The 23,392-nt window shown below is 46.0% G+C and overlaps 2 protein-coding genes and 3 pseudogenes across 2 annotated transcripts; 1 reads left to right on the top strand and 4 right to left on the bottom strand.

Annotated features, from left to right (window-relative positions):
• Positions 1-3,731: 3,731 nt before the first annotated feature.
• Positions 3,732-9,485, bottom strand: LOC147448468 (uncharacterized; annotated as a pseudogene).
• An 81-nt stretch (positions 9,486-9,566) lies between these two features.
• LOC147448467 (uncharacterized) lies at positions 9,567-10,394 on the bottom strand (annotated as a pseudogene).
• A 5,464-nt stretch (positions 10,395-15,858) lies between these two features.
• On the bottom strand, positions 15,859-18,596 carry LOC147448466 (uncharacterized; annotated as a pseudogene).
• A 1,273-nt stretch (positions 18,597-19,869) lies between these two features.
• On the top strand, positions 19,870-21,651 carry LOC147448465 (uncharacterized). Its single transcript, XM_086522387.1, has one exon. The coding sequence runs from the start codon at positions 19,885-19,887 to the stop codon at positions 21,649-21,651; it is 1,767 nt and encodes a 588-aa protein (XP_086378513.1). The 5' UTR covers positions 19,870-19,884.
• A 639-nt stretch (positions 21,652-22,290) lies between these two features.
• LOC147448464 (uncharacterized) lies at positions 22,291-22,882 on the bottom strand. The gene is made up of 2 exons (XM_086522386.1): positions 22,547-22,882; positions 22,291-22,449 (listed from the first exon to the last, which is right to left on the bottom strand). Exons 1-2 carry the CDS (start codon positions 22,787-22,789, stop codon positions 22,354-22,356), a joined length of 339 nt encoding a protein of 112 aa, XP_086378512.1. The 5' UTR covers positions 22,790-22,882; the 3' UTR covers positions 22,291-22,353.
• Positions 22,883-23,392: the final 510 nt, after the last annotated feature.

Below are 23,392 nucleotides of genomic sequence, written 5' to 3'. Positions count from 1 at the left end.
CAGACTTCCTTCTACACCTGCTATGTTCAAACCATCTGGAGGTGCAGAATTACTCAAAGCTGTGCGAAAAGTGTCCCAACTTTCCGGCAATGTGATCAACAGGAACATAGCTCTAACAGGTTCATCAAACTTGACACCTTGAGCTGACAACTGACTGTAGATTGTGCTGAATTCATTCAGATGATTGGACACAGGGGTCCCTTCTTTCATCTTCAAGTCAACAAGCTTCTTAAGCCAGTATACCTGTGAAGCTGCACTCTGCTTCTCATAAAGATCACTCAGCTTTAACCATGCTTGATAAGCCGAAATCTCGTCTGCTACATTGAAGTAAACGCTTTCTGCCAAAGTCAGCATAATGGTAGAAAGTGCCAATTCATCCATTTCGCTCCATTCATCTTCGTCCATATCTTCTGGTTTTATCCCCTTGAGCTTTATAGGTTTTATCTGCTTCTTTTGTACCAACACGTGCCAAATCTGCTTCTTCCACAATGGGAAATTGGTTCCATCCAGCTTCTTGATATTGTAAAGAGCAGTGTCCTGTGATGCAGCCATAGCTACGCTTCACAATGGTTTACTTTCCTGGGAAAAATTCGGCAGAGTTTCCCCTGTAAACTTATCTCTGAACCAATATCAACCTGTCAAATGAACCAAGAAAACTTCAGATTCTGCATAAATTTCGGCAGTCTCCTTTGTAAAATGGCTCTGGTGTACTAAAAATAGACCAAAAAACAGCTTAGAAAACCACTGTCTTTCTAACACTGTAAACTGTGGGTAAACCTGTCCTGCACCTGTACTATCTCTGACTATCCTGTCACTGTCCTGTAAGCATAGACTGCGACAATGCCTCAACGGCAGTAAAGCAAAGATGCAATCCCAACTGTCTAACTCACAGTCAATACATCCTAGCTGCCTATCTAAGGGTGCTCGAGGGATCGCTCCAAGACCTGTATCACCGAAAGGATCTCAACATTCGAGAATCCCCCAGCTCAATAAAACCTCACTCGACCCTCAACAAAGGCTGCAGTAAATCTGACAGTACATAGACTTCCCACAAAGTCATACATCCACAAATTTCCCACTGTATGCTGTAACCGTTGCGGCGGTTGTTTGCTGCGTGACTCACAGCCAGCAAACCCTCAACAGAAACACATCATCTCTGACAATACATCCCATGTGGAAGTACCTGCAATGTCAGGATGAAATCTGGAATATCAAGCAACAAACACAAGCTACCTGATGAACTAGTGGATGTTGCCTACAGTCTGTGTGTAGATGCGCCCGTGTCGTATGTGACACGTCTCCAAGAACTGTGAGCCGTCCTTCGATGTGTAGACAGCCACAAATCAACACTCTGGGAGTGTCGATATCCTCAGCACCTGCAGTCGTAAGCCGAAAAACCCCAAATTTGCAGAGTCGGATCTGCACCCGCTGAGACCACGTAGTCGAAAATGGCCTGCGTAAACCTTTGTCAAAGCCGAACGGTGGCCGAGATGACCTCAGAATGAAATTCTGAGAACACCAAGCCCTTCGGGCCTACCCACAGGATTTGGGGCCGTGTCTTCGCCTGTCGCATTTCACTCCAATCTGAGCTGGTGACTCTAGCCTCCTGCAGTGTTGCCCCGAGCCTCGATCTGAGCTCTGATACCAGTTGAAGGAGTACGAGCGGAAGTGCGAAGCGAGAGAGAGTGCGAGAAGAAGAGCACGACGATATGGTGAACTCGCTCTACTGTAATGTGTAGAGCATAGTGAGTTCTTATTAGGTTTTTACAAAAGAATATGTGTACATACCTGGCAGCCCGCCCACTTACCTGGGCGACCACATTGGGCTTTATACCCCAACACAAAACAGGTTCCTGACATTCAGATGCATGTGACCGAATTTACCACATTGAAAACAGAAGTTAGCAAATTTGCCCCATTTAAGTTTAAAAGGGTGCTTGCCCACCCAAGGATCCCCTGAATCCACCATAATTCCATCCGGGGTTTGTTTATCCATATTCCACAGAATGCAAAACCTATTAGTGTTCGCGTCCAATTTCGGCGGGCAAATGACCTTGCCAAGTTGAGCAGCCAACAAAGGAAGGAAATGCCTCCACGTGCGTGGAAAATCAACAATTTCCACCCACACAGGACATTTGTGACGAATAAGACTTTGATAGTCCTTCATAAGTGCCCAAGGCAGAACATGAATCATCTGCATGCCAAAAAAGAGAGGAGACATCTCCAGCAAGAGGTTTCTAGCCTCAGTATCTACCAGTAAGACCTCATAGAAACCCCAAGCACCAAAATAAACGCCTCGGACAGCTTGGCGTTTGAGTAGGAAATCAACCCACTGTCCGCATCCTGCGCAACAGGCTTTTTGCCAAGGAAAAACAAAATGACCGCATTCATGGCATATTGCGCTACCGGATCCATCAAGTCCTGTACTGGAATTCGCACCTCAAGGGCAGGTGCCTGACCATTCCAGGCTTTTCGGGCCTCTTCGAAGTCTTCATATAGACAAGTTTTGATTTCAGAAGCACTCTCTGAAACACTCTCCATGGCTTTACGACAATTGAAGACGCACGGGAACTCTGACTGCATCAACCGGACCACAACCGAGAACTAAAGCAAATACTGTTTTTCCCTTCTTTTTTTTGGTAATTTGACACTTTATCTATTTACAAAGACCTCAAAGATATGTACATTTCCCACAGAACTCATACATCTGCTAAAAAAACTTTGCTTAATACTGTAATGTAAACTTTGCCTGTAATACTTAAACTGGCTAACACTGTTACTGCAACAGTTCGAATAAACTTCTAACAGCAACGAGCATGTACAGGTAGGCCAAATCTGTTCACTACAGCCTTGTTACTCTCGCTGGCGCTGACTGGGCCGAACCCTAACCTGCTGTGAACCACTGATGCAGGCAGCGAACAGTCCTCCCTCACGCACGCAAAGACCCTTGCTGCAGAGAGACGATCTGCTCATGCTAAGGACTGGAGGACAGAGTGCTTTGCTAACGAGAAGACCTCTGTCAACTGCGGAAATGGTTCTGCAACACAAAGAACGCAGCAACTCAACACGCAGTAGCACACACCTGCCCACACACACACACGCACGCACACAGTCACACACCCCTGCGGGCGTAGGCGCAGCAGCGCGCAGGAGATACTCGCAATAGAGTAGGAAATTCACGCGCAGATTTTCTCTCGCTACCTCTCACACACCCACCCACACACACACACACACACACACACACACACACACACACACACACACACACACACACACACACACACACACACTCACACACACAGACACAGACACACACACACACACACACTCACACACACAGACTCTTCCAAGTCCCCTTATATCGTGTTAAAAACCCGTCAGCCCCGCAACAAAAAGCAGTCCGCTACAAAAAACAAAAGCAAGGAGCCCTAGTATGTGCTAACGATTTTTAAAAAAATGCCTATTGATACGAATCTGCACGTTGCGATGAGGGAAGAATGAAGCCAAACAAGTGCAACAAGAGCAGAAGCGCGATGGCGGCAGAGTAGGAGCGGTTGGAGTCAAAACCAGTCACAGCAGGACTGAGCAAGGGATGGCGATGGCGGCATTGCAAGAGATTGGAGTGGCTAGGGAAGTTGCACTCAAAGTCCTCGAGAATCCTGCCCGAGGTCGATCGCTAGTTTTGGCGTGTGCTGTCGGGGTTTTAGAGCGCCTCTTCGAGCTATAAGATTTAGGTATCTGCGAAGATTCCGCTAATAAAAATACAAACCTACCCGGAGATAAAATGGCGACTTGGTATAGTGCGCCGAGGCTTGTTAGACAAAATCCTCTTTGTTTACATTATGAAAATCTCTTAGCTCCATCCTCCTGTGAAGTCCTATTGTCACCGATGAGCCCGAAGTTGCCTCCTCTGAGCTTTGCCATTGATCAGGGCAAGCTCCTCAGATAGTCCAAAACAAAGAGTTGTGCTAGCGGCTTTTCCCAACCACAAAACCTCTCCGTTAATACCAAGAATCATCTCGAACCGAGCTTCATGATTCAGCAAAACAGAGGAGGTCCAAGCGATGAGCAGCAGCTAATGAATCGTCAATGGCAGGAACCCTATAACCAGCAACAGGCACACAATGGTACATGCAGTCCGAACAGGGTAGTGTGATGAGCAGCTTCCGTGCAATCAAAGCCAGGTGCAACTTGGTAGCCCCCAGACACAACTCAATGTTGAGGATTACATGGAAATCGAGCAACAAGGGCTTATGCACGTTTCGAGGCAGCATCCACCAGTGACCTGCCGGCACAAATCGTGGGTGATGAACAACAGTACACGGAGCCTGGACAAAATTTGCAATGTTGAGGAAATCAAGAGTATCTTATTTTCGCAGAAACAGGACACCCGCACAACGGACGACCAGCCCAACCTGCAGCAGAATATGGCAAACCAGAGACAAAACCAGCTAAACATGCAGCACCTGGGGGAGGCTTACAATATTGAGCGGGTGCGACTACAGCAGATGATGGACGACCATGGACAAAACCAGCACACATGCACCAGGAGAAAACCTCGGTGCTAAAGACACATCCAACCTTCAGAACCCATCATAAATACCCATACTTTGGAGTAAATCATGCAAAACCATCCTCATCCATCACCATATCTATTGACAGTTGCAAATGTGTAATAGAGGGGCTATGCAACTCTTTAGTACTTCAAAACCTGTGATATTCCTTCCAGACGTTTCCTAGTCATGACTTCGAAAGGTCAAACACTGTTGCCATTGTTCATAAGTTCATATGAATAACAGAGGAGGTGTATTAAGCAATGGAGCTGCTTGGCACGAATCTTACCTGCCAGTAAAGTATTTACCTCTCATGAATCGATAGCAGCAGCCTCAGCGCTGCATTGCCAGCGTTAGAAACATTTGAATGACCAAGAAGCTACATATCAGTACTACATATGCCCAAACTTGAATAACTCTTTGAAACCTGATTTTTTTCATTGTAATTAATTCAAAAATGCTTCTGTTAAAGTACCTGTACATGTGCCAAATTCAATACCTCAAAATCCGCCAAGATGTTTGTCCTTGACAACAGATCATGAAAGATTCGGCTCTTATTGCCATGAAAGGATGAAGAAAAACATTGTCTGGTAGAATCCAGTAGATAATGTTGTTTAGAGCTTTCTGCGTGATGATGTAGCATAGCGAAGCTTTGCTTCTGCCACGCTTTGTAGCTGATGCTCAGACAATGGTACATAGGGCCTGACCTTCCAAGATGGCAACGCAGCCAATTTTACCAATGTCAATCGGTCCACAAAAGCTTCTATCAACAGATCAAACTGAGACTAACATGAGACATGAACTGCATGTAAACTTTCCACCTAAGCCAACATAGATGCATAAGAGCAGATCTCGTCATCCAGAAGGTGAAATCTACAGGACTTACTGAAATCAGGCAGGTCTTTAGCAATGTTCTTTGTAACATATCCTCGAGCAAATATGGTATATACAACTATATCAATCCGTCTCTGCTAGCTTCATGGAGATTGCACGGCTGGAGCCTTGTAGTACTTTGATGCAAAGGGGCAGCCGCTCCCAACGAGTAGGTACTTCACTTACACATGCCGCATATATCCAAAGCAAAGAGTTCTCCGTATTGCTGTCTTGGTCAATCTGTCTCTAGAAATGCCCAAAGTTTGTCACCAACTTTTTTGTAAATCAATTTGATTTAACTATCTGTGGGAAACCTCAAAGAGAGGAAAACCCACCAAAAAGATGTACAAGGAAAGGAACACAGCAGTGTTCGGCGGTATAAAATATCTAAAAGCATTCATAAGAAAGCTGAAGTATCTCTGCTATGATATCACCAACTTCCAAGGCAAACCGCAAAGACTGCCGAAGGGAAATCTTGAAGAAAGGTAGTGGATCCGTATGAATGCGATGGAACATATAGCCATTACGCTGCCGCCACAGGCTCCAGTATGCCCAAAACCTGACCCACATGAAGAAGGCTGCAAAGCACTGCAACGCCGGCGAGAAGATACCGAAAATCCAAAACCGCTTATGGAAGACCGTCGTGGGAAAACGTAGCTGCATACACACTGAAACCCGACAAAGAAATTCTCGAGTGACACAGCAATCCCACAAGAGGTGACAAACATCCTCCACGGCAGATAAGCAACGGATGCATGATGAAGAGCGGATACGGCGCATCCTAAGAAAGGTACCCACTAGGAGCACACCAAGTAAACACCGCCAAAGAAACAAATGCTCTTTCAACAGCAGACGACTTTCCCATAGTGCAGATACAATCCTGCGCCACCAAATATCTGATTTATGCACGTGCCAAATAGCGTTGCAATGATCAGCAATCCATGGACGAGGCAGCAGAAGAGCATATGCCCGACCAACAGAAATATCTCGAGATGGCATTTCCCCAAGCTTCCAGTCAGACATGCGATCTTCATCAGCCAAAGGTGAAACCGGCAAGAAACGTGTCAACATTTGCTGTAATTCTCTCCAAATCTGGCGATAGTGCATGCCCAATCCAAAGCGGCAAGCGGCAAATGGAAAGTCGAAAGTGAAACCATCTGCATCCACCACATCCTCAACCACTCGAATGCCACGTCAGGAGAGGAAATACGCCTGACGAGGCGAGGAGTCAACCAAAGTAAGAGAAAAAGCCCGACTCCAATGAAGACTCTCCGCACGAAGCGAGTTTCCTTCCCTCCGAGCATTCCATGAAAGATGAATCGTAACCTGTTTCCATGCAGAAAGCAAGGTAGAAGAAAGTGGGCATCCAGGAATACGACCATCCATCTTACCAAATACTGCCTCCCACATGGATGATTGCCAGTGACCAAATGAAAATGTAACCACATGCTGAGTCAAGTGTGCAAACATAAGAGTCCAAGGCTGAGATTGTTGCACAAGTGTAGGCAAAAGCATAGCCTTCCTAGCAATGACATGCCTACGTAGGTCCAAAATATTCAAACCACCAAAGCGCTTTAGTGTACATAGTTTTGCCATCGATATCAAGAGCAAACCTTTTTTGTGAGCACGCGTTCGCCACAAATGAGACAAAATGGCCGACATGAGAGAGTCAAGACAATGACAGGGCCAATGCAACAATGGCAAAAAGAACTGAACATATGCCACAAGGATACTCTGAATAATTTGTAGACGAACATGTAGCGGCCAGGTAGAAAGCTTCCAATAATGCAATTTAACATTCAGACGATTCATAACCCAATCCACTTTCTGCTTGTGAGTAACATTCCATCCAATTGGATAACCCAAATGCCTAGTGATTACATTTGGAGGAACAATCTCTCCTGGCCACAACAGAGCATGCCAATCACAAGAACGAAGCGGCAGAAGCTTTGATTTATGTTGACTTTAAGACCAGCCGCAAGCGCAAACAATTCCAAAGCGTTCATAATCTCTTGAACATCATTTTGCTGATTGTGGGGCATAAATAGCGAGTCATCTGCATAAGCCTGCCCAATAAAAGTATGACCCAATGGTAGCTGTAAACCATGAAGACGATGCACAGAGGTCAAGTGATCAAGATACATCAACAAAGGATGAGAAGCAATTGCATACAGCAAAGCACTAATAGGGCAACCTTGCCTAACCGAACAACCAAGCAGCCACGATTCTGTCAATTCCCCGTCGAGGATGCCCGAAGACGTACTACAATCATACAAGAAATAAACCACATTTGCCAACTTAGGACCAAATCCTAGACATCTCATTGTGGCAGCAATGAAGTCCCAATGCACAGTGTCAAAGGCCTTTTCAATATCAACTTGCATGACGAGCACATCTTGTTGCGTATACTTAGCATATTCCATGCCAATCATAAGATTGGCCAAATTGTCCACGATTTGACGACGAGGAATGGAACCATACTGAGCCTGATGAAGTCCTGTAAACAAATAGTCCTTGATTCGGTGGACCAACATTTTAGCCAAAATCTTGTATATCACCGACATCAAAGTTATGGGCCGCCAATGAGAGAACTGCTCGCAAAGTGCTTGCTTGGGCAACAACTTAAGTAAGCCCTCTTTCCATGAAATTGGCAGATCCTGTTTTTCCCATGCCACATTTATCATGAAGATCAGGGGTTGTTTAAGAGCATCCCAAAACGAGAGAAAAAATTCCACAGTAAGTCCGTCCCAACCAAGAGATCTCCACCGGCCCAATGCAAGCAAGGCACCATGCAATTCGGCGACAGAGAAAGGATCCTCAAGGCATTGTGCCTCCTGCGAAGACAGGATCGGACGAACATAAGAAAGCAACAATTCACGCACTCGACAAGCTACCGAAGAAGGGTGAGATGGGGCAGCAAACACTGTACGGTAATGTGAAACCATAACCTCAACCAATTCCCGCTTCGAAGAAGTCCAAGCACCCGAGGGAAGCATAACCCGTTTAATCGATTGCGAGACTCTCGAATGATGCAACTGCTTAAAAAATTTCTTCGAAGCACAACCTTTATCCATAAAGGCCTGTTGTCGGGCACGCGTCTGCCACTTAGCAAGCTTCCTCTTATCATTTTGCTGAATACACACTTGAGCTTCACATAACTCCGTCATCTAAGAGTCAGACAATGGGCGAAAATCAGCCAGCTGATGTAATCGTTGATTAACCTGTTTCGCATCACCGACATTCTCCCGAATACGCTACATATGCTGCCTACCATAGTCAGAAATCACAATTTGTACTCTCATGACAAAACAATACCAAGCAGCATCCAAATCAATATGCATTTGAGCCAACAGCGGGGGAATACTATCGGCAACCATGTGATGAAAAGCTTCGTGAGTAAGATAGACATTATTAACATGCAACAAACGTTTCCTGTAAAGAGGCCGATCACAAAGAGAGTGACCAAAAGACAACGACAACAAAAGAGGATAATGATCCGATAACTGCAGAGCATAATCTATCCTCTTGTCACATACAAATTCATCATATTGTTGCCCATTAAGCAAATACCAACGATCTAATCGTGCTCTATTAAAGGAATGGGCAGCATGCTGAAAGGTGAAACCAGAGGCATCAGGATGCAAAGAACGCCATATATCAATCATTTGAGCAGAAGCAATAAGAAGATCCCAGTTATGCTTCTCCGCAAGCAACATATGCGAGTTTCCTGTGGTGCTGTCAAGCAACTCAGGAGTATTATTGAAAAAAAAAATAAAAAAATTTGTCACCAACACAAAGAAGCCACTGTATCTTTGCAGCATTTGCAGTTATCCTACCAAGCTGCAACCATGTATCAATCAAGGGCTCAAACATGGCCAGTGTGCTCTTGCTCCATATAGCGAAAATTTTCCCTTCAACCACTATGAAATAGGGCCTCTTCACCATCACGCCTTTGGACCAGATGTTTTCTAGAGACTTCCACTCTCCTGTTTCAGGATGCCATTGCTCGGCTGGGTTGGAGATAGGCAAGCCAGCAAACACTACGAAGCGTAAATCCATTACAAACGGAGGTAATGGCGATTTGGTATAGTGCGCCAATGCTTGGTAGACAAATCCAGGCACTCAAACTTCTTGTTTACATTATGAAAATCTCTTGAGCTCCATCCCCATGTGAAGTAGGCATATTCCCCGATTGTCACTGATATGAGCCCAAAGTTGCCTCCTGTGAGCTTCGCCATTGAGGGCAAGCTTCTCCAGCGAGCACGCAGATAGTCCAAAACAAAGAGTTGTGGTAGCAGCTTGTCCAGCTTTTCATCTTTTCCCAAACACAAAACCTCTCCATGCATACCAAGAATCATCTCGAACCGAACTTCATGACTCAGCAAACAGTAAGGGCAAGGGATTTCCGAAACAGTGTGAAACAATGAGTCTATGGCAATAAGGAACAGATGCAGAGTACCAGCAATGTTCTTTTCTGCAAAAAAGAAGACCAGGTTGGTAGAAAGTCCAGCTTGCTGCCTCAGGGTCACCATGTTCCTTGGCTGAATTGCATCATTCCAACTTTTAGACACGGTGCGGCAAATCCCAAGAAATCGGAAGGGAAGCCTCACAAGGCAACGCAGGGCAATATCATGTGGAAGACCAGGTAAGAGAGATGAATGTATGTGTGTACCATCATCTTGTGGTTCATTTTCTTCGAAAATCATTGCACTGGTAATCCGAGTCTGCCACGGCAGCCATTGCCTGATGAGAGCTGGTAAGATAGATGAATGCATCTCTGTCCCTTGATCGTCTGCTTGCTTTTCCTCCAAATGCATTTGATCGTCTGCCTGATTGACCAAATGAACGGGCCTGGCAAACCGAGTCCGCCACGGCAGCTGCGCCTTCATCTGCCTGGCACATCTCCACAGCGTTTTGTCCTCTGCTTGATTTACCGAATGGAAGGGCCTGGTAAACCACGTTCGGCATGGAAGCTGCTGCAGGTTTATCTGCCTAAACCATCTCCAAAGATCACGAGCCGGTCATCGTACACTTCTTTCTTTATAGTGTTCTTTGCCCCCAGCCATAGGGGGGAGTGGCAGTGTTATTTAGAGAGGATTTGCAAACATAACTACATATAGCCTGCAGGGATGAGCAGGCTAGGTACATGTGGGTGAGATTGAAAGCAGAGACAGGCAGATATCTCTACATTGCTATTTGCTACTTTCCCCCGAGTACGTCGGTCTATGCATCACCCAGAGGACAATCCCCCTTTTCTATTTTGGATGATGACATATGGGAGTTCTCTAGAGATGGTGACATTATCATTCTAGGGGACTTCAATGCTAGGACTTCCCATCACCATACAGTGTTTTATGATACTTCAAAGGAGATGCTGAGAGAGCTAGATGTTGTAGAGACGGGCATATCCAGACTATCACAGGATGCGGAATATACTGAATATGGATGACACCTGATAGACATGGGCACCGCACATGGACAAGCCATCTTGAATGGCATACAGAGGTTTCCTGCTTCGGGAGGCTTCACATGCTTCCCACACAGACATGGAGCTAGCATAGTGGACTATGTCATGGCACAACCGAGCCTCATCTCTAGTATCCAGGACCTCACGGTTGGACCCAGACCTGTTGGGGTGGCAGTGGATCATGCTCTTGTATCGCTGACCATTTCTTTTGAGTTTAGTGTAGCGCACATGCTACGGGCAGCAGCCCCTACATGCTACACCTTCACGCGGGAGACTGACTCTCTATACAGAGATGGGATCTACAAATGACTGTGCACCGAGGAGCTAGGGCGACCTCTGGAGGAGCTTACTACTATACTGACACAGACACTACATGATGCAGCAGCAGAGGCATACCCACACACCCAGCCTGAGCAGAGACGTCGTTCAGGGAGCATGCCCCAGAACAGTTGGTATGATGAGGAATGCCGGGACACTAGAGCTAGACTTCAGAGGGAGGTGCTTTTGGGGAACATCACTCATAGGCAGTCACAGATTGACTTCCGACGCCTAGTGCGGCAGAAGAAGAGGGCATTTTTGGCTCGCCTAGAGCAAGATCTATACCAGCTATTCTTGAGTCAGGACTCATGTGAGGCGTGGAGGCTCTTTCATGAGCACTCCCCCCACCCCCTGCCATCACTTCTACAGAGGCCTGGGGCCAGTATGCATCATCTTTGTACACAATTCCTGAGCAGCCCCCCCTTCCCGACCCCCTCGATCCATGCCCGCACACATGTGCTTTTTTCACCGCTGAGATGGTGAGGAAGGCCATTGACAGGATGAGGACTGGGAGAGCATATGATCATGATGGCTTAGTGGCTGAGCATTTCATGCATGCCAGAGATCTACTAGCAGAGCTTCTAGCAATTATGTTTAACCGTGCCATGTGTGAGGGCTTACCTGATACTTGGAGCCTTTCTACGATTGTACCCATCTTCAAGTCACGAGACCCTATGGAGCTTGGGAATTATCGTACTATCATGATTGGACACACATTGGCACGGTTGTACGCATCCATTCTTGAGCAGCAGCTGAGTAGATGGGCAGAGAGGGAAGGGATACGTGCAGCTGGGTAGGCAGGTTTCAGGAGAGGCTTTTCTACTCTTGACCATATCTTGACACTCAGAGCCATCATTGAGGAGGGCAGATCACATGGGAGACGGATCTATTGTAGCTTTGTGGACTTCCACAAAGCATTTGACACAGTACCCAGAGCTAGATTGATGCCCAGATTACAGGAGATGGGAGTACCCAGAGCTCATTTGGGGGATCATGGCATTGTATAGGTCACTAGTGGGGCATGTACGCACCTCAGAGGGTTTGTCCGCACCTGTTCACTCCACTATTGGTGCGAAGCAAGGCTGCCCGCTCTCTCCTACGCTATTTGGTATGTATGTGGATGAGGTTGCTAACTACATTGAGAAGAGATGGTGATAGAGGTGCACAGCTAGCAGGGACATGGATTCCACTATTGCTCTATGCTGATGATATTGTGTTGATATCCGACTCTCCAGAGGGGATGCAACGTCACTTGGATGCTCTGCATAGATTTGCCCACGAAAGTGGTTTGTCTGTCAACCTTGGTAAAACCAAGGTCATGGTATTTAATACCACCCCACAGTGGATCAGGAGGTCAGCACCCGCATTCACATACGGCCAGGAGACTGTGGAGTATATAGATGCTTACACTTACCTTGGAGTGGTTTTTAGTGGACCAGCATTTTCACTGAGGAGAGCAGCAGAGACTAGATTGACCAGAGCCCATGCAGCATTGGGCAGATTGGAGAGGATGTGTTCACAGGTTCAGTTTCAGGAGCCTCAGATGAAGCTCTGGCTATTTGACACTTTAGTGGCGTCTGCATTGCTCTATGGAGCTGAGATATGGGGACCTTCATTGGATCATCATGGGAGGACAGGTCGCACTGATGGGGGGACATGGAGAAGCCTTTGGTCTCTATGATCTCGCGGCTCATTAGAGCCAAGGCTTCAGTACCACGTGAGGTGTGGAGGCTCTTTCATGAGCACTCCCCCCGCCCCCTGCCATCACTTCTACAGAGGCCTGGGGCCAGTATGCATCATCTTTGTACACAGTTCCTGAGTAGCCCCCCCTTCCCGACCCCCCCGATCCATGCCCGCACACATGTGGTTTTTTCACCGCTGAGATGGTGAGGAAGGCCATTGACAGGATGAAGACTAGGAAAGCATATGATCATGATGGCTTAGTGCCTGAGCATTTCATGCATGCCAGAGATTTACTAGCAGAGCTTCTAGCAGTTATGTTTAACCGTGCCATGTGTGAGGGCTTGCCTGATACCTGGAGCCTATCTAATATTGTACCTATCTTCAAGTCGGGAGACCCTATGGAGCCTGGGAACTATCGCACTATCATGATTGGACACACATTGGCACGATTGTACGCATCTATTCTTGAGCAGCAGCTGAGTAGATGGGCAGAGAGAGAGGGGATGTGCGCAGCCAGGCAGGCAGGTTTCAGGAGGGGTTTTTCTACTCTTGACCATATCTTGACATCAGAGACATCATTGAGGAGGGCAGATCGCGTGGGAGACGGATCTATTGTAGCTTTGTGGATTTCCGTAAAGCATTTGACACAGTGCCCAGAGCGAGATTGATGCGCAGATTACAGCAGATGGGAGTACCCACAGAGCTCATTTGGGGGGTCATGGCATTATACAGGTCAGTAGTGGGGCATGTACGCACCCCAGAGGGTCTATCCACACCAGTTTACTCCACTATTGGGGTGAAGCAGGGCTGCCCGCTCTCTCCTACTCTATTTGGTATGTATGTAGATGAGGTTTCTGACTACATTGAGAGAGATGGTGATAGAGGTGCACAACTAGCAGGGACATGGATTCCACTATTGTTATATGCTGATGATATTGTTTTGACTTCTGACTCTCCGGAGGGGATGCAACGTCAACCAGATGCTTTGCATAGGTTTGCCCAAGAAAGTGGTTTGTCCGTCAACCTTGGTAAAACCAAGGTCATGGTTTTTAATACCACCCCACAGTGGATCAGGAGGTCAGTGCCCGCCTTCACATACGGACAGGAGAAGGTGGAGTATACAGATGCTTACACTTACCTTGGAGTGGTTTTCAGTGGACCAGCATTTTCACTGAGGAGGGCAGCAAAGACTAGATTGACCAGAGCCCATGCAGCATTGGGTAAATTGGAAAGGATGTGTTCACAGGTTCAGTTTCAGGAGCCTCGGACGAAGTTTTGGCTCTTTGACACTTTGGTGGCCTCTGTATTGCTCTATGGAGCTGAGATTTCGGGACCTTCACTGGACCATCATGGGAGGACAGGCCGCAGTGATGGATGGGGGGACATGGAGAAGCCTCTGGTCTCTATGATCTCGCGGCTCATTAAGGCCAAGACTTCAGTACCACGTGCTATTATACGAGCAGAGCTAGTTGCCTCCCCACTGGTGGTTGAGGCGCTCACCAAATCTGTCTCCTTCATACACCGCATGTGGGAACTTCCCAGAGACAGATATGCACGCCTTGCACTTGAGTCCTCTTGACAGTTAGTCGTACAGGGAGATACAACATGCTGGTATGGGGAGATGACGTCATGGTTTCAGGCGCATGGGTTCAACATAGATAGATTGCCTCCTTTCCAATACTCACTGGATGTGCCCTTTGTGACTCTTACACAATCCGAGATCACCAGGCTCATCCGCCAGGACTTGACTCAGCTAGACACCAAGAGGACATGGATACAGCCACTACAGGAGCTAGGCATGAAGATGGCTTTCTACAGAGAGCATCTCCTCCAGCTTAGGGAGGATGGTTTTGTGACGAGGCCCAGATACATGGACACTCACTTGTCTCATGGGATACAATGTGCTATTGGCCAGATACGCACATCTTCACACCAGCTGCGGACCGAGACTGGGAGATACAGCGGAATACCAGCAGAGGCCAGGACATGCCCCCTGTGTGACATCGAGCCTGAGACAAAGTTGCACTACACATGCCACTGCCCCGTCTACTACGAGATATGAGGCCGCTTCCATTGCTTTTAGAGAGGGCTTTGGACCATTCTCTACAGTCATGAGGTATGAGGATCAGAGATGCCTGGGTTTGTTTTTGCTTGAGCTACGCAGACACAGAGAGAGCTTGATGAGAGGAAAGACTAGCCAGTCTCAGAGACAGATTACAGACTTCTTTAGAGCTGCCAACCCGGAGGAGTTACTACCACAACAGAGCTCGTCGCTTTACACCAGAGGCATACTGATCGACCGAGCGACTGAGCTGGGGAGATCCAGATGCCCACGACTACGGAGGACTACACAACATCGACAGAGGCTGCAGCAGAGGATCCGGGTCACTTTGGCTCGACATGCAAGACGGCCGGTCAACCTACTAACTATGGAGGAGATTGATGAGATCCGCCAGTGACCGATGCTGGATCTCCTGTGATCTAGTTATCCCAGCTAGCTGTTTTAGCAGCTTAGTCCACACTCAGCAGTCTAGGATTCCATAGTATTTTATTTTGTCATTTTGTCATCTTGTTACTCTGACTTTGTATCAGATCCACCACATTGTAACTTTCTGGTCTCATAGGTCAATTTGGCCTTTTGAAGACGTTAATATAACATTTCATTTCTCTCTCTCTCTCTCTCTCTCTCTCTCTCACACACACACACACACACACACACACACACACACACACACACATACACTCTTCCAAGTTCCCTTATACACACTCTTCCAAGTTCCAACGAAAAGCGGTCCGCTACCAGTATGTGCTAACGATTTTTTTAAAATGCCTATTGATACGAATCTGCACGTTGCGATGAGGGAAGAATGAAGGCAAACAAGTGCGGCAAGAGCAGGAGCGCAATGGCGGCAGGAGCAGGAGCGGTTGGAGTCAAAACCAGTCACAGCAGGAGTGAGCAGGGGATGGCGATGGCGGCATTGCAGGAGATTGGAGTGGCTAGGGAAGTTGCACTCAAAGTCCTCGAGAATCCTACCCGAGGTCGATCGCTGGTTTTGGCGTGTGCTGTCAGCGTTTTAGAGCGCCTCTTCGAGCTATACGAAGTACCTGTACATGTGCCAAATTCAATACCTCAAAATCCGCCAAGGTGTTTGTCCTTGACAACAGATCATGAAAGATTCGGCTCTTATTGGCATGAAAGGATGAAGAAAAACGTTGTCTGGTAGAATCCAGTGCGATAATGCTGTTTAGAGCTTTCTGTGTGATGATGTAGCATAGCAGAAGCTTTGCTTCTGCCACGCTTTGGAGCTGATGCTCAGAAAACGGTACATAGGGCCTGACCTTCCAAAATGGCAACACAGCCAATTTTACCAATGTCAATCAGTCCACAAAAGCTTCTATCAACAGATCAAACTGAGACTAAAATGAGACATGAACTGCATGTAAACTTTCCACCTAAGCCAACATAGATGCATAAACTTTCCACCTAAGCCAACATAGATGCATAAGAGCAGATCTCGTAATCCAGAAGGTGAAATCTACAGGACTTACTGAAATCAGGCAGGTCTTTAGCAATGTTCTTTGTAACATATCCTCGAGCAAATGCATGATGGTATTTACAGCTATATCAATCTATCTCTGCTAGCTTCATGGAGATTGCACGGCTGGAGCCTTGTATTACTTTCATGCAAAGGGGCAGCCGCTCCCAACGAGCAGGTACTTCACTTACACATGCCGCATATATCCAAAGCAAAGAGTTCTCCGTATTGCTGTCTTGTTCATCTGTCTCTAGAAATGCCCAAAGTTTGTCACCAACACAAAGAAGGTACTGTATCTTTGCGGCATTTGCAGTTATCCTACCAAGCTGCAACCATGTATCGGTCAAGGGCTCAAACATGCCCACTGTGCTCTTGCTCCATATAGCGAAAATTTTCCCTTCAACCACTGTGAAATAGGGCCTCTTCACATTCACGCCTTTGGACCAGATGTCTTCCAGAAACTTCTACTCTCCTGTTTCAGGATGCCATTGCTCAGCTGGGTTGGAGATAGGCAAGCCAGCAAACACTACGAAGCGTCCATCCATTACAAACGGAGGTAATGGCGATTTGGTATAGTGCGCCAATGCTTGGTAGACAAATCCAGGCACTCAACTTCTTTGTTTACATTATGAAACTCTCTTGAGCTCCATCCCCCTGTGAAGTAGGCATATCCCCCGATTGTCACTGATATGAGCCCGAAGTTGCCTCCTGAGAGCATCGCCATTGAGGGCAAGCTTCTCCAGCGAGCACGCAGATAGTCCAAAACAAAGAGTTGTGGTAGCAGCTTGTCCAGCTTTTCATCTTTTCCCAACCACAAAACCTCTCCATTCATACCAAGAATCATCTCGAACCGAACTTCATGACTCAGCAAACAGTCAGGGCAAGGGATTTCCGAAACAGTGTAAAACAACGAGTCTATGGCAAGAAGGAACCGATGCAAAGTACCAACAATGTTCTTTTCTGCAAAAAAGAAGACCAGGTTGGTAGAAAGTCCAACTTGCTGCCTCAGGGTCACCATGTTCTTTGGCTGAATTGCATCATTCCAACTTTTGGACGCGGTGCGGGCAATCCCAAGAAATCCGAAGGGAAGCCTCACAAGGCAACGCAGGGCAATATCATGTGGAAGACCAGGTAAGAGAGATGAATGTATGTGTGTACCATCATCTTCTGGTTCATTTTCTTGGAAAATCATTGCACTGGTAATCCGAGTCTGCCACGGCAGCCATTGCCTGATGAGAGCTGGTAAGACAAATGAATGCATCTGTGTCCCTTGATCATCTGCTTGCTCTTCCTCCAAATGCATTTGATCGTCTGCCTGATTTACCAAATGAACCGGCCTAGCAAACTGAGTCCGCCACGGCAGCTGCGGCTTCATCTGCCTGGCACATCTCCACAGCGTTTTATCCTGTTTTGGTGATGCCAATTGAATATTTACTTCGTAGGCCTAAGGTAAAGGATTGAATAGTAGCCTAAAAGGATGCCGGCACCGTTTTAGTGGGGGAATTGTAAAAGAGGGACTGATCTTGCTAGACATCTTTTGAAGTGTACAGAGTAGGGTAAAAGGGCCAATAAAAAACCGGGGCCCAATAATGAAACACAAGTCAGGGACACAAATAACCCAATATTAGTCCAAAATATTTTCATTTCTATAGCCATTTTTTAACGTGGCCCAAAAAAGTTACAAGGCCAGTTCTGGCTTACAAAGGGTCCATCTGTGAATTTGTCCACGTACATCAAGGATTACAGCTGGACCACGACCATCTCTGCACACCTTTGTTAAATGATTAACTCTAATAAGCTCTCAGACTCCTTCGCGCCAAAATCTGCCGCTTGATGATCCACTACCTGCACATAAATGACCATTCTCAGCAATGATGCTTCACAATACACAGATACATCATACAATCCACAGGACACACAGACAATCGTTAAGAGTTGCACTCTTGTTGCCCATACTATATAATCAAAACCAGAACAGCTTCAATAGGTAAGCACCAGCCAAGCCACCCACACCACTGCCTCAATTTAGCACAAGCCAACCCACCCACACCACCTTCATAGAGTAGAAACTTTACAGAGTATCCACTACAAAAAACAAGCGCCAACAACCAGCACATAGATGAAGCTGTGCCTTATCAGAAGAGACACCTTTATAAGTTTGTTGAACACAAGCACAACAACCCCTCTCACCTACATGCTAAACTATTCACCTTAGGCTGCTACATATTCAATCGCAAACAACAGTTAAGCAATGCAAGCACTCGCATGATGACTTCAAGAGCCCCATGTGAATGCAAAGCCTGCTTGATAGAGAGGCATCCAGGGCTCGAGGGTCTTCTTTGTACTTCACAGCTGCTGCACAAGAACGGTGGAAGAGTTTGCTGTTGCGGGAAGGTACATGTCCTGCCCATTTTTATGTGTAGATTACCTCGCAACCAAGCACCATTCATTTCACCAAAACTCCCTTCATCTTCAACTACACAAAAGAAGACAGCCGAAAATCTCCATTTACCCTCTCCTAAACCTGCTCCCAAAAGAAAGTTTTCAGTGAAGGAATACTCCAAGCTCTTGGAACCAGCTTTGGATTAGATCTTTGTGCTTTACTCAAGAGTAAGAACATTCTTCTACCTTCTTCACTTCATGAGTTTATGAGCCACCTTATCAATTTCAATCTGTGTAATCAATCAGCCGTAACATCTTTTCTTGACATGCAGCAAATCCGAAAATGCCAAAAAGAAAGCAAGCAAACCATACACCAGCAAGGTCTAAAGGCAGCCGACTACATGCATCTGATCTTCAACAACATTCCCACATCACATCCCCACAAAGCAAGTGCAAGAAGAAAGTGCAATTCATGGATGAGAGTAGAGACAATGTCTCTCCACCAATCAGAGACCAACATCAAAACTTCATCGTCCAACCATCAGCAAGACAGCAACACCGACAGTACCATAAACCTCTCTCCACATCACCTAAAACCACCAACAAGCCAACATCATCTGCAAGTAAAATCAAACCTCTTCTTAAACAAGCAAAGCCCAACTTTTCAAAAAGGACATCACCAAACACAAGGACTTCATTGACGAACCTCACAAAAGCTGTTCAAGACGGTGCATGCCACTTGCCAACTGAAGGTGAAGCAGAACTGCCAAAGACTCCTCATAAAGTCAAGAAACGTACTGTTTTGAGATGGACAGAGCTGGATATGGCCAAGGCATTGCAAGCGCGTGAAGAAGGCCTGTCATTAAGAAAATGCTCCTTGCAATTTGGAATTAGTAGATCTGCTATAACAAATTGGGAGGAAGGGAGAACTCAGAAAAAGAAAAAAGGTCCGCCAACTCAGCTGAGTAATGAGGAAGAAGATGCTTTGCTACAGTGGATTTTTTAAAAATGTGAATCAGGACATGGAGTTTCTGTCTTGGATGTCAAACTCAAAGTTGCAGAAATATGTTAGATGAGGCATACAATGTTCTCAAATGGAATTCCAGGCAAGAGCTGGTGGGAGGGATTTCGCAGAAGACATCCTAACCTAGTCTTCAGAGTTTCCGAAGGGCTAGACCAATCAAGAGCTAGCAGGTTTAGGCTAGAAATTGTTAAGTCACTTCATGAAAACCTTCTAAAGCTATACACGGAACACAACTACCCACCCACCAACATATGGAATGCGGATGAGACAGGTTTCCAAGGCTCTAGGGACAAGGGCATGAAAGTTCTTGCGAGAAAAGGAGCAAAAGCAGTGTATGGAGTCACATGTGATTCTCGCGAGTGGATGACTGTACTATGCTGTGTTAATGCAACAGGTCAAGCCATTCCCTCCTACTACATTTTTAAAGCAAGCCGCATCACAAGTAATTACATTCGGCATTGTGAGCCAGGGGCAGCAATGGCCATGCAAAAAAAGGCTTGGATGACGGGAGAACTTTTCCAAGCATGGTTGGAGCACTTCGACAATGCCATAACTCAAACCATCGGTAAGTCTAGTAGACATCTTCTAATCTTAGATGGGCATGGCAGTCATGTATCCCTAGATGTAGTAGAAAAAGCTAATGCTGCAGGAATCGACATCATCACCTTGCTAGCTCATACCTCACATAAGCTACAACCTCTAGATGTGAGTGTTTTCAAGTCATTGAAGGTGCAATTTAGAAAGGAAAGAGACATTTGGCAACAGAAAACTTCATCTAGGCAAGCCACAAAAGCAGAACTTGCAACAATTGTTGCTAGGGCTATAGAATCTTCTTTCACAGAATCCAACATCACTGCTGGCTTTCGCGCAACAGGTATATGGCCTTTAAATTTATCTGCAGTGCACTTTGAGGGCATGCCAAGCAAGCACATCAACATAGTTGAAGATGAAACTACGGAAATATTCAGAGAGGAGGATAACATCGAAAATCTATCTCAAGTACCAAACACACCAATGCAGCCAAACATAGAAGACGAAGCAATAATTGCTTTGAACAACATGGCAGCACAGCTTGACGAAGACATATTGAGAGAACCTGGAGAGATAGCCACACCAATGACCTTCACACAGCTATTACAAGAAGAAGACATGTCCATCTTTCAAGGGCCTTCACAAGAAAGATTGTATACAGCCAATGATGAGAATGCAGGTAATGTACGTTTATTGGATTCAGACTATTCTTTTGGCAGCAATGATGCAAATTCTACACATGCAACTCAATCAAGAATGCAAGATCTTGAAGATGAAAATCAAAATCCCAATCACCCCTCTCCACCAAGGCAAGCAGATAATAGTCAACGTTTCATTGATCTTTTGAAAATACCAACCACGGAGGTATGCATAAGGCAAGTGCATTGCGAAGCCTTTGTTGACAACACGAAGAGCCTGATACTCACTTCTACTCAGTACATGGAAAGTATGAAAGCTAAAACCGCAAAGAAGGAAGAGATAGCAAAGACAAAGGAGACAAAGCGCTTGGAGAAAGAGATGAAAAAAGCGCAAACTATAGCAGAAAAAGATTTAGCAAAACAAAGAAGGATCGAGGCACAACAAGCAAGGCAATCACGCAAAGTCTGGGAGGCACAACAGCAAGCTTTTGAACAGAGATTACGTTCAATTCTATGGGAAGGTGGACCTACACATGACCTTTACATAAGGCCATTGCATGTCCCTAATCCATATCATGCATTGGCTCGAAGGCAAAGATTGGACAAAATGCGAGCCCGACTTAGTCAACCATCGACTGCTTTTTGATGCATCAACAACAAACTCTACAATCATGTTGCACTTAGTTCTTTTAGTTCTTTTACACCAGTTTAATACTGTAACTACTGTTATGAGTTTTGTAATGTCATCTCTTGGACTATACCATTTTGGTCTCCATGCTTTTGTCAACCTATGAGTCATGTATTCATCTTGACGGAATATATATGCAAAGTTTCATTGCCTTGGTTTAGCTTCGTTGTAATGCACATTTTGGAACATACAAAAAAGAAACAAACCATACATTGTTGAGTGAATACGAAGCATCACCCATATAAAAATGTTGCTCTTGAACCATACATTGCTGAGTGAGTATAAAACTCACCTGTATACTTTGTTCTTGAAGGTCTCATCGCCATGTTGTTGGTTGGTGAATCTGGGTTGTCTTCTTGCGAGGAGGGATCTGCATGCCCCATATGTTGCTTCATCATCTACTAATGTTGCCCATTGCTGCTTCGTCATCTGCTAGTTGTTGCCCATTGCTGCTAAATAAGTGAGTATCAGTATCCGTCTCAGTCCCCTGAAGGAATTTGCAAGCAATGCCTACTGATGAAATAATTTACATCACATTACTTCATGCATGTACTGCCTTCCATGCACTCACAGTTTAGCATATCGCCTTACCTGAAGCTTTCAAGCTGGGGCATCTTTCAGCATTGCAGAGCGTAACTAGAAGCAAGGGCATGCTTTGGCCTAGTGGAATACACTTGCAGTTGAGGTAGTGAGTCGCCGGGAAGAATTTCGCTGGTGCTTGTTGTGCATGAAAACAGGCTTGGTATGCGGTGCTTCCTGCGCAGAAGCTCATGATGTGAAGGTCGATATGCAGTAAAATGAGAATTAAAAGAATTGGCTACTGAGCCTAGTGTGTGAGGAACAAGGGCTGTACCTGATTGCCTCCTGCAGCTGTAAACATGAGAGTCGACGAAGTTGAAGCAGACAGTGTAGAGTGTTTTCCCTTCTTCTTCACACTTCCCCCCTGTACACAGGGTCTGCCCCTAGCCCGCTCTTCACTGCCTTGGCGGAAAAATGACCTCACAGGGGCAAGCCTTGGCCTCGTGGGATGCACCAGTGGAGGCGTACACCATGCACGGTGGATGGGTAAGCTAAGCATGAAGTTTAATAGGGTCATCAAAGCTTACAAGCTAGATAAGACTCGGACGCGTGTCAGCTCAAGCGTGGCTCTAATAACACGCTTAAGAGGTGCTTGAGTAGTAAGTGCTGGCTCTGCAAGTGCTTTACCTACCACGCCTATATTGAAAAGAGGGTGGACAAGTGGAAGGGGATCCAAAGTCCTATTTTTCATGCCCATTTTTAATACAAAGGAATCTTTTTTTTTCCCAAATAGCCCTTCTCCCATCACTGCAACACATTCACCTTCTTTACTAGTGTACAATGAGATGCAGGGATCCTGACCAATACCTTAAACACCCAAAAACACCCAAATTTGACCCCTAAACCAAACTTTCCCCTTAGGTGTCCCTAAGTTGGCCCCTTTACCCTAGTGTGTATATGCATATGCAGTGAAAACATATGCATTTGGAAGCCAACTTGATTTCAAATTCGGTGGACAATGTACACATTGTAAATAGTCATGTTGCGTGTCAACAGTTGCACACATATGCATACCTTGGGAGGGTGTTGGAACCGTGGATGTGGTTTAAGTGGCTTCTTTTTGCGTTAGGGTGTGCTTTCAAGTTTTTTAGAATGTGAGTAATGCAACTTGGGAAGTGTG

Source organism: Adiantum capillus-veneris, chromosome 10 (assembly GCF_014529385.1).
Source record: "Adiantum capillus-veneris isolate H3 chromosome 10, ASM1452938v2, whole genome shotgun sequence".
NCBI classification, from domain to species: Eukaryota; Viridiplantae; Streptophyta; class Polypodiopsida; order Polypodiales; family Pteridaceae; genus Adiantum; species Adiantum capillus-veneris.
Note: the sequence above shows the minus strand (reverse complement) of the source record. Positions and strands in the feature narration are given on the sequence as shown.